Below are 11,937 nucleotides of genomic sequence, written 5' to 3' on the forward strand. Positions count from 1 at the left end.
GAGCCCGGGCCAGATCAGGAGGAGACCAACACCCTGGTGGCCAATACCAGCAACTCCAACGGGCTGAAACTGGACTCTGCAGGTAAGCAGGGAAAGTCGCCGCCGCAGGTGGTTGGTTTGGGCAGCCCGGACCCTCGCCTGGCCCTCGGCGGGATGGCCCGCACGCCCCCTGGTGCCCGCGCGCCCAGGTCGTGCCGCCTCCTCCCGGCTGGGTCGGTGGCCCGCACTTTCCCCCTTTCATCCTGGCGGAGGAGCGTGGGGGCGCGATTCACTTGCAAGTGGAGGGACTGTGGGTCTGAGGGTAGGAACGTCGGGGGAAGACTCATCCCATTGCACCCTGCACCCGCATTTACAGGTTGTATTTTTTAGAGACTTGCCTGGTTTTTGCTTAGCAGGGTCAGAATGCTTTCCAAGTTCAATTCCTTGCGCTCCTGGGAAACGCAAAAAACTCCCAATTGGGTCCTAGATGTTGGGCTGTAGGAACCCTTCTTCTTCAAAAGTAGTTCTTATGCCCATTGAACAAGTTTCATAATGATGCATTTAGAGCATATAAACCCTGGTTAAAGGTTTCTTTTATGAACACCAGTGTGTATTTCACTTAATTGACACCTAATCCTGAAAATCATAGGCTTAGGGACCTGTTGGGGCATGTTTAACGTTTACTTCACTTAGGACTTTTTTTATAATGGTACTAAAAGTAAAAGTGATGGTAATGCATTCATCTTATATTTTTAATGAAGGCTTTTAATTCTAAATATAAGTACTCTGGAAGGAAATGTGGAAAATGTTGAAAAAAAGGAATGAAAGAGTCAACCAATACTACTCAAGCACAGATGTTAACAGTTTGTATTTTCTTCCATTTTTCTCCCCATATGTATTTATTTACCTGAGACAATTTTCTTTTTCAAATGCAGGATATCATGTTAGTGAAGTTTTAGTTGTGCATTGAAAAGGTTTGTTTAATATTGGGTTTTTCTCATTCCATTTGGCAGGGTGTTACTCTAGAGAAAATTAAGCTACTCTGTCTGGTGTATAATTCCTTTAAAAATCAATACTTGGGACTTTAAAGCTTTTAGGGTAGGTAGTGATCATTTAGTTCCAACTTTACTAATAGTCTCTGTGATTAAATTGTTGATTTGTTAGTTTTTAGATCCTCTCTACCTAAAGTATCTTTTATATTCTTGATAAATCTTCACAAGTTAGAACTGATTTTATTCTCACATCTACCTCAATGATGGTAGAGAAAGTCCAGTGTTTAATTAGGCATTTTATTTTAGTAGGTATATCCACAGCTGCATTTAATGGATGATAATCTTTAGTTCTATGTTTTCCTTTGTATATGCCAAAAAATGCAGCAGAATGTTTATAGGACCCTCACCCCCATAGAAAAGATATACTTTTTAGGAAGGAGAGAGAGTAATTATAATTAGGAGAGTGGAGAAGCATTATTTTAAGGACTTAATTTAGCCCTGGCCATTATGTCCTGGCTTGTTCCCAGAATGTCAATTTATATGAAATTACTCTGAGCATACTTTGGTGTTTTTTTTTGTTTGTTTGTTTTGTTTTTTAATTTTTACCTTCTTTACCATTTAAATTAGAAAAGGATGTTTACATAAAAACACTTCAAATGTATTTGATAAAATTTTTTTTTCTTTGTAGATCCAGAAAAATCCAGAAGTGATGATGCAGTGGAAGTACAAGTGAATGGGAATCTTATCAGAGAACCTGATGATATGAATTTGGAAGAAGAAGATGATAGGGCCGGACAACTTAACATGCGTGGAGTTTTTCTGCATGTCCTTGGAGATGCCTTGGGTTCAGTGATTGTAGTAGTAAATGCCTTGCTCTTTTTCTTTTCTTGGAAAGGTTGTTCTGAAGGGGATTTTTGTGTGAACCCATGTTTCCCTGATCCCTGCAAAGCTTATGTAGACATAATTAATAGTACTCCTGCATCAGTTCATGAGGCTGGTCCTTGCTGGGTACTATATTTAGATCCAACTCTTTGTATTGTAATGGTTTGTATACTTCTTTACACAACTTACCCATTACTTAAGGAATCTGCTCTTATTCTTCTACAAACTGTTCCTAAACAAATTGATATCAGACATTTGCTAAAAGAACTTCAAGATGTTGAAGGAGTTGAGGAAGTTCACGAATTACATGTTTGGCAACTTGCTGGAAGCAGAATCATTGCCACTGCTCACATAAAATGCGAAGACCCAGCATCATACATGCAGGTGGCTAAAACCATTAAAAGCGTTTTTCATAATCACGGAATTCACGCTACTACCATTCAGCCTGAATTTGCTAGTGTAGGCTCTAATTCAAGTGTAGTCCCTTGTGAACTTGCCTGCAGGACTCAGTGTGCTTTGAAGCAATGTTGTGGGACACGGCCACCAGCCCATCCTGGAAAGGATGCAGAAAAGGGCCCAGCAGTTAGCATTTCTTGTTTAGAACTTAGTGACAATCTAGAGAAGAAGCCCAGGAGGACTAAAGTTGAAAACATCCCTGCTGTTGTGATAGAGATTAAAAAAGTGCCAAACAAGCAACCTGAATCATCTTTGTGAGTCTTGAAAAAGATGTGATATTTGACTTTTGCTTTAAACTGCAAGAGGAAAAAGACTCCATTGAAATTCTAAGTTTGCCAAGTAGTGTAATTGAAGTCCTTGTCTGGTCACACAGTTTAATTCTATTTTTGTAAGAACATAATGGGACTGCATAACAGTTCTATATTACAACTTTGTGATTATTAGTGCAGAGTACAGCTATGCTGTAACAATTTTTGAAAGCCAGTTTTAACACTATGTTACATTTTTGTTTAAAGTAAGTATAAACCTTATATAACATAATGACATTTGATTTCCGGTTTTCCCATGATAAAAAATTAGGGGGATAAATAAATTAAAAATTGTTACTGGAATTTCTCTGCTTTTCTTTACCCCCATTGTTATTCTTTATTAGGATTATAATTGGTAGACCTGTAAAGTCATCAGCAAGTTTTGGGTAATGTTTACTTGCTCTTTGAAATCGTTACATAGTATAATGGCAGCGTATTTTAAGAGTGACTCATGGCTATGAGCAGAAAAATAAGATCAGTTACTATTCTGTATTCTATATTGCTACTCGTTAAATCCAATAAACAGTGAGACAATTAGAAAATTGAATTAGAGTTTACACATAATAGGCTAAATAGGGAGTAAGAGCAGGGAAGAACCAAACTAAATACTTTAAACTATTGTATGTTAATATTCAGACTACATCTCTAAATTATTTTGAGAATTTCAACTCCTTTCTTCTACTAAGGTTAGCCTAAAACATGAACATGTTCACCAGCATTACTTTCTTTGAAAGATTGGTATTAGAAACATTGAGCTGAAAGTTTACTCACAAAATATCTAAATATTTTTAAGGATTTTAACTTGATCTTAGCTTGCTAAATGCAAGGTATTAATGTAATCTTTTAAATTGTGGGTGTTTAAAAAAACTTTGAAGTTAAAGGCATTTCATGGTGACTAATCATGAAAGGATTTAAACAGCTTTTTGAGTACAACCATTGTGCTTTGCCAAGAGCCACTAACTTAAAAGAAAAGAAAGATGGTTAATACAATCTGGATATTCTTAGCAAAATTAATAATTAAGGGAGAATTGAAGATTCCGTAAGTCATCAGTTCTTGACATTGCTTAGTTCTTAGACCAGTGACTTATTTTGCAGGATGTCATGCTTTCCATCCAGAAAATTGTTCTTGGCTATTTTGATTATTGCTATAGATTTTAAATCCAACACAAATATTTTAAGGTTATTTAAGTTATATTTTTCTTGTTAGAAGAAGGGGTTCTGCTTTGTGAAGAAAATGAAGATTTTTGTCCTCAGAAGAATGGATATTAATATCAGTTATCATGTATAGCTCTATTTTTCTAGAAACAAGATATTCTGACTACTTCAGTAACTTTTATAGCTGACTACTTTGGGGATTTAAAATAATTCATTGCTTAATAGGTCTTAAGATGAAAGTGTTTGAATATGACAGTTTTTAAAGAGATGATCTTTTGTTGTAGATGGTGTTTTTTCCCCTAATATATGCCTGTTGCTGGCAATGGGTCTATTTAAGAACAGCTGGTTTTTCCAATGAGAATGAGGTAATTTTAGGAACATAGTTTGTAAGTTCACGTATATTATAATGGGCCAAACCATAACCTGCCAATTTACAATATATCTTGATCTTTTAATACTCTTATCTGATAGTGTGTCATTCAATTCTTTACCTAGTAGTTGCTTTGAGTTTTGCAAAAGGTGTTTTTTCTTTTTAAACATGAAATTGAGCAACCTATCTGGGTGAACAAGAGAAAGCTGCAAATTTTATTGTATCATGTACATTCCTGATTTAATACTTTATAAAACATTTTATTAAGATCTCAAAACAATTTGTTACCTAAACATTTTAGCAATGATACAATAGGATAACTGGTAAAATATATTACATTCAATGGGGTTTTCTTTACAATGTTCCATTTGGGGTCTGTCTTAAAGGTGGTAAAACACCTAAGTATAAGACATCACCAGAGTGAGAATTTTTTAAAATGGTATATAAGCATGGGACAAGGGCTTTGTTTTATTTTTCAAAAGTGCTTTGAAGGGGATAGCCTTTAGGTTTTAGATATTTCACTTTTCATAATTTTTAAGTAGCTTATGTGTAACAAAGTGGTACTATAGGATTTTCTTTTTTCAAAGGACTCTGTCATAGCAAAATCAGTGGGCACTGACTCACCTTTTGAGTTTTAGCAGAGAATTATTTATTTCTTTACAATGCACTTTCTAACCCATTTTTAGCTATATTAGCATTATCTTTAAGAAAAAAAGACATGCTTTTATATTTAAATGTTGCAGGATTTAAGTGTCTTTCTCAAAATAGTTTATTCCTTCCGGAAAGAAAATTCGAGAAATATCCTGAATTATTGGGAGACTTACATCCATTATTTAAATATGCTGTTTTATAACACTGCATCAGTTTTGGGAGTTGCATCTCTCCTACTGGCTGTTTTATATTTGAGCAAGATCAGTGTAGAGTGTTTAGAAACTTGTCTGAAATTTTTATTGAGAAGAAGGTGCTGCATATGCCTGATTTAAAACTAACCAGGAATTTTTCCAAGCCAAATGCAGCCTTAGTGATGAGAGATTTAATTCTCTATTGTTAACTTTTAGCTTGTATGATTGTTTATTCTGGAAGATATCTATGTTATAAAAATTTGGACTGGAACCTGAAAAATAAAAATCCTCTAAAATTTGGCTGTATATATATTTGAGAAAACAAAATGCTGAATAACTTTATCCTAAGGTATGTAGTTTGAATAGGAAAAATTTCCATTAAGTGCACCTTGGAAAATCACTCTAGGTAGAAGGTTGTGTTAACATTTGTATCTTGTTAGCATTCAGTTAATTTTGAATTTTTGAAAAATTTAACGTAAAAGACCTATGGAACCTAATGTGAAATGTTTAGTAGGTTAACTGGTATTGAGTTGAAGATTTTTACTGTTTATAAGCAGATCTCATTTGAATGATAAACATGTCATTAACCTGCTGTCTTAAGATGTTCACATATACACAAATATGGAGAGTAATTCTGCAATTTAAAAATATTTATTTTAATACTGAGTTTCAGTTAAGTGATAAAACAGTGTTAAAACTCTTGGGAAGGTGGAGGTTTTGTTTGTTTGTTTGTTTGTTGTTTAAATTGAAACTGTGTCATACAGTGTTCTGTGTCTCTGAAATGGGAATTGTAATAGCACTATTTTGATGTAGCTCTACCAGTATGTGGTGATGCTAATTTGTTTCACTAACAAGCTCTGGAATGTTTAGCAGTCATTTTCACTGGCACAAGAGCCTTTTGTATGTTATTCAATTTAAACTTTTAAACCAAAAATTTTATGGTTCAGTGTCTTTGGCAAAAAGATGCTGAAGGGAATGTAACATACAATTAATATGTGGTTATATATAAAAAGACACAAATTGCCATGTTATGGTTCTGCCTTGAAACAGCACAATGAAGTGTATTCTGTGATTCTTATGAAACTTTCATAATTGTGTTGTTTTTGTGTCTGCTGTTGCCTGTCTTTTGGGCCAGATATGGCACAGTTAAATGCAGTTATCATCTCATTAAATGCAGATACAGATAAACTGTCTTTTAGTGCTGCAACATTTTACCTAACTTCTAACTTTTTGTATGTTTTTTGACTGTGTGTTATTTTCCAAAGCTGTTCCTACCTCACCACGAGGCTTTATGGATTGTTATGTATTATAAATGTTCTATATGAGACAGACTACTGTGTTTCTTCTCATTTATTAAAAGTTAAGTAGAAAATAAACTAATTTTCATATCTACTTTGTTTGTGCATATGGCCTTCCCTTTAATACTAAGGTGGGTTTTGTGAAAGAAATGGGATTCAGGTATTGAGTTGAAAGGTGTAGTTCAATAACAAATGTTGCTAGTGTGCAGAATAATGATTTCAGGACAGTGGTATTGAAGGAAACAAATGTGGGCAAAAATTGTAGTAGAAAGGTCCACTAATAGGAAATACTCAATGCCTATGAATCTTTTGGTTATAATCATTAAAATTAGATTTATGTAGTTACAGGTAAGCTGCTGCTTTTGATACTTCCTAGTTTTTACTTGTAAGCATTGTTACTAATAAAGATGAAATATTTTGTACCTATGTGATCATCTAAAACTTAAAAGTTAGTACATGAATGTGTTAATTGAACCTCAGGATTTCCAAAATAGGCTCACATAAAAATTTTTCCTTGAACTTTTGCTGGGAGGTAAAAAATGAGTTGGCAATAAATGGTAGTAGATAAACATTCAAAGGAACTGATAAATACAGTAGATATTCCAAAGAAGAGGTAAACATCTTTGGAAAAGAGTATGTCAGTTCAGATGGAGTGGGGCTGACAGGTGAGGCATCATAGGATAGTAAAAACGACTAGGGGGTTGGGAAGTAAAAGCAGATGGTAAAAGACAAGGTTAAATTTATGTTAAACAGTTTGAACTTGGTTTTATAGGAAAAGAGATGTTACCAATTTGAATGGATAAATGAAAAAGTGGAAAAAGTACAGGATAAACTTGGAGTGGGTTATAGTGAAAGTAACTACAGGAAAACAAGTCAGTTTACCTGTTATTTGGAACTAAAAGTTTGAACTAGCTCTCAGATATGTCCACATCTACATATACACATTTCAGTTGATTCCACATGCTCTTTTATATTTTAACATTTTCCGAATTCAGAAGGTTATCTCTTACTGAGTGTGTCTGAGAAAAATTATCTTTTGGGGCAATGTGGCTTTTCAAAATATCTGCTAATTTTCCCTAAAATCAATTTTATATATTATACCCTGCATATTTGAATAAATGTGTTGCTTTTGAATTAGATAAATGTTATATGAGATATATAATTTTTGGTACTGGCAATTGAATCCAGGAGCACTTCACCATTGTGCTACATTCCCCAGTCCTTTTTGAAAATTTTTTATTTTGAAACAGGGTCTCACTAAGTTTTTAAGGCTGGCCTTGAACCTGCAATCCTGCTTCTACCTCCTGAGTTTCTGGAATTACAGGAGTGTGCCACCGTACCTAAGTAATATTGGTTTTTAGACATTTCTGGGCCTTCAGAAATTTTTGCCACTCTGGACTGTAGCCTATTACAGGCTTTTTCATTTTAAATCCAGTAATTTATAGCATTCTTGCATTTGCCCATTTAAAAACCTGTTTACTTCTATATTATAAATGGCAAGGTCAGGATTGTTATTTTCCATCTATATTTTCTCATAGCCCAATGACCAGGACACTGAAGTGTTTAAAGATGTTCGATGACTATGGAGGAATGTCAGGAGTGGAAAAAATTACAATACTATTAGAGCTAAAATATACTCGGCACTTGTTACATATGAGGCATATTTTATATAATCCTTACAAACCATTAGACATATTCCATTCCTACTTCACAAACAAGCCATATTCCATTCCTACTTCACAAACAAGCGGAGACAATAAAACACAATAAAACTGTTGTGTTCCCTAGGGAGACAGTATTGTCTTGTGAGAAACTGTAAAAGTTTCTCACAAGACAATACTGTCTCCCACTGCGTCCTCTTCCACTCTCTCCTATGGGAACTAAAGGGTATTAAAGTCCCCTCCTTTTACATAATTTCCTCATGTTTTACATGAACTTCAATTTCACTCAATTTAGGAACCATGCATGCTTCCATGCCTGACAAAGTAGAAATTCCAAAGTTTGATTTCTGAGACTTTTACAACACTTGGTGAAGGATTGCCATAGGTCCAGGTAGCCAGGAATTCCTCTGATCTATTCTGAAGATTGATCTGTCCAAGAAAGCAGATACAGATATTTGAATTGGCCTTGGAAACTTTTAGCTAGCTCTTTTAAAGTATAAAGTAAAAATGGGTTTCTAGCAATATAGAAGGGATTCAAAACCAGCATCTGTTATTATGATAATATTCGAATGTCCATCAAATTTGAGTAAAATGTAGAACTGACCCTAACTTCTCTTTCTAATGACAAAAAGGTCAAGGGTAATATCAGGCAATATTAGAACATTTTTATAACATGGAACAAGGATGACCTTCAATAACACCTGCCCTGGGCTTTTGCATCAGGCTTTGATTGCTCTTGAAGGTAGTGATAAGACAGCATTTACTGATAAATCCACAGAATCTCTAGTTTCTATACATTAGTAATGTATAGTTAATGAGCTTGAAAAATTAGGCATTGTATTATGGTAGACAGAACAATGCCCCCGTCTAACGATGTCCATGTCTTAATCCCCAGAACCTGTGAATACCTTATGTAACAAGGGATGTTGCAAGTGCCATTAAGGATCTTGAGATGGGGTGATAATCTTGAATCATCTAGGTGGACCTCATGTAATCATAAGGGCCCTTACAAGAGGAGGCAGGAGAATCAGAGTCAGAAGATGTAATAACTAAGAAGGCAGATATGCTGATAGAGGCAGAGATTGTACTTAGAGATGTGAAGATGCTACCTTGCTTTGAAGAGAGGTCGTGAGTCATAGAAGGCAAGCAGCTTCAAGAAGCTGGAAAAAGCAAAGAAATGGATCAACTGTAGAGTCCCACTCACCACAGCAGGCTTTTCTTCCATTTTCTCTTTGTCCCACTTGGGGCCTTCAGAAGGAACGTAGCTCTGCTGACACCTGTGTTTATTCCCTAAGACCCACTTGGAACTTATAACTTCCAAAACAGTAAGATAATAGATCTTTCCTGTTGTAAGCCATTAAAGTTGTGGCAATTTGTTATAGCAGCAATATGAAACTGATATATATGCCTAAATGCTATAATTTATGCACTTGATTTTTCTGTATTTTTATTACAAAGATTTTGCTCTCTTTGGAGTTAAATTGCAGACTACTTTGTGAATAAAATTTTGTCAGAAAAGAGCTCTATTCAATAAGTAGTGATACAAGTTTTTGTTTCATGCATAAGCAATAATTTGCATTGGATAAATAAGTTCATGAAACATTGATCTGTGGCTCTAAGGTAGGAAGGAGAGGCTGATGTTGAATGTGAAATATGATGAACAGTTTTCTTTAACTACACTTGTGGTTTGTTTGTGTGTTGAGATATCAGGCTTAAAGGATAAATAATTCCTTAAGGGATTTGGTGGGAGTCCAAATTTCTTCATGTGTTACAATGGGAACAAGCCTGAACCTACAGAGAGTTCATGGTGAGACTATGGTTTAGGATTAGAGGTAGCCATCCTGAAAGCCCCCAGGGCCTCCTATGGTGGCTCTAGAGTGTCATTCCCCACCCTTCATATTTTCTCTCTTCGTACTTTCTTTCTTCCCCTTTTCTTTTTCCTCTCTTCCAATTTAGTGATCCTTAAGGCCTCGATGGATCCATCAGGCCCCTTGGGTTTACTCTGTTCTTATTGATGGCACCACTCTTCTCTCCCTTTTCCAAACTCGTGAGTCATTTTTATTCCCCCCCCAAGTGACTCTCATAACAAATGTGATTTGCAGGAAATAGAAGCATCTGGAGGGAAAACAGGTGTTTACCTAGTGATCTGCACAGATCTGTTTCTTTGGGGAAAGGGCTCCAGAGGAGAAGCCGTAGCTTATTGCTTCAGGAGAAATAGTGGCATTCAAAACAACAAAGACAATTCCAACAATTTGTGTAGGGTGTAGAAGGAATGGGTGGTGTGGTGTTGCCATGACTGATGGCCTTTGGGTGTGTGCTGCTTGTCCTACGGTTGCCAGGAGCCCTGGTGGTAATTTCTACAAAGGACGGAGCTTGGACATGATGACATCTTGAGATCTTTCCAGATGAGATGCAGGATTTTATGAGAAGCCCTCATAAGGGCCATTGGTGGCCCAGGAGAAAGAGTCCTGGACTAAGTAAACAAATGTTGATAGGCTTGGATTCTGCTGTTCCCTTCTTCCATAAGTAACCAATTGGTTCCATGGACAAGTTGTTTCTCCTCTTTGGGTCAATCAAATAAGACTGCATCATCTCCAGGCTGAGATGCATTCTGGTACTGTGCCTCTCCTAGCAGCTGAACACCATGACAGTTTAATCATCTGTTGTAAGATGCTGTCACTCCCTCTGAGCTTCCGAGTAAAATGTAGCTTTAGAATTGATGCTTCCTATGCACGGAATAAGGAAGCAAACTGTTTGCTGGATTGGGTACTAAAGAAATTAAAAGGATTGGCTGTGAGCATTTAAGTCTCAGAGTCTTGGTTGTTTAACGTCCATAATTGAGTCTAATTCCATTCTTTTTTGGGATTAGAAATTTGCTTGATATCAGCAGCCTAAGAATGATGACATTTTGGTATACCTGTGGTCTCAGTTAATTTTGCACAGAAGTTGGTCTGCACCATGCTCCCTAATTTTGCTCAGAATGTATCAAAATCTGCCTTTGACATATCTCTTACAGTCCTTTCCTCCAGCCATGATCTAAAGACTAAAACTGTCAGCTGGGCATGGTGCATGCCTGTAATCTCAGCTACTTGGGAGGCTGAGGATGGAAGATCACAGGTTTGAGGCCAGATTCAGCACCTGTGTCTCAAAATCAAAAATAAAAGGACTGGAGATGTATCTCAGTGGTAGAGCACTCCTGGGTTTAAGGCCAGTAATGTGGAAAAAAAAAGTTATAAAAATGAAACTGATTGCTAGTTTCTCAGCTGGTCTCCCTACCTCCCTATAATTTATCCATTGAATTTTGCCAGAGAATCTTTTTAAAATACCAATTTGACCCTCTCTTCAAAAAATATTTTTAAGCAGCTATTTTGTGTCAGGCACTATTGTAGGTACTGAATTATAATTGTGTGCTTCTGCATAAAATCCTTCTGTGGCTCCCTATTACCTATAAGGTCAAGTTCAAATCCTTGGTGTGCAAGACACTGCAAACAACTCAGTTGTCATTTGCTTTCCTTCTTTCATCAGTCACCTCTGTCACTTTTGCTCCTGCCACACAGGATGAGGTACATTTCCTGAAAGGCTGCACTGTGTTGTGACTCCATATCATTCTTCATCTTGTTTCCTCTATATGGACTACTTAATGTCTCTATGCTGCTACCCCAGCCAAGTTACTACTCATCCTTCAAGAACCAGCTTAAGGACCTTTAGGAAGTTTCCTAAATTCCATCTGCTCCAAACAGAGTGATCCACAGGTGGACCAGAGTGGTGGGTGTCTCTGAAGACTCCAGTGGAAAACGTAGCCTAGTAGGCGCTTAGCATGATGTCTGAACGGCTGTAAGTACAGCCCTCAATCTTGCGTTTTTTTACAGAACACGAAACACATGCTGCTTTTCTCCCTCTACCCCATCCTGTGTCAGTCAGCTTTCTGTTACTATAACAGGTACCTCAGATAGTCAACTTATAAAGAGAAAAGTTTTATTTTGGCTCACAGCTT

The 11,937-nt window shown here is 36.4% G+C and overlaps 1 protein-coding gene across 1 annotated transcript in view; it reads left to right on the forward strand.

Moving 5' to 3' along the window:
• The window catches only part of Slc30a1 (solute carrier family 30 member 1), a 6,533-nt gene extending 157 nt beyond the window's left edge, over positions 1-6,376 (forward strand). Inside the window, exons 2-3 of the mRNA XM_015483335.2 lie at positions 4-82; positions 1,660-6,376. Coding sequence (XP_015338821.1) covers positions 4-82; positions 1,660-2,567 — 987 coding nt within the window. The 3' untranslated portion in view covers positions 2,568-6,376. The remainder of the gene's footprint in view (positions 1-3; positions 83-1,659) is intronic.
• The last annotated feature ends 5,561 nt before the right edge of the window (positions 6,377-11,937 follow it).

The sequence above is a fragment of the Marmota marmota genome, unplaced genomic scaffold (genome assembly GCF_001458135.2).
Source record: "Marmota marmota marmota unplaced genomic scaffold, marMar, whole genome shotgun sequence".
NCBI classification, from domain to species: domain Eukaryota; kingdom Metazoa; phylum Chordata; class Mammalia; order Rodentia; family Sciuridae; genus Marmota; species Marmota marmota.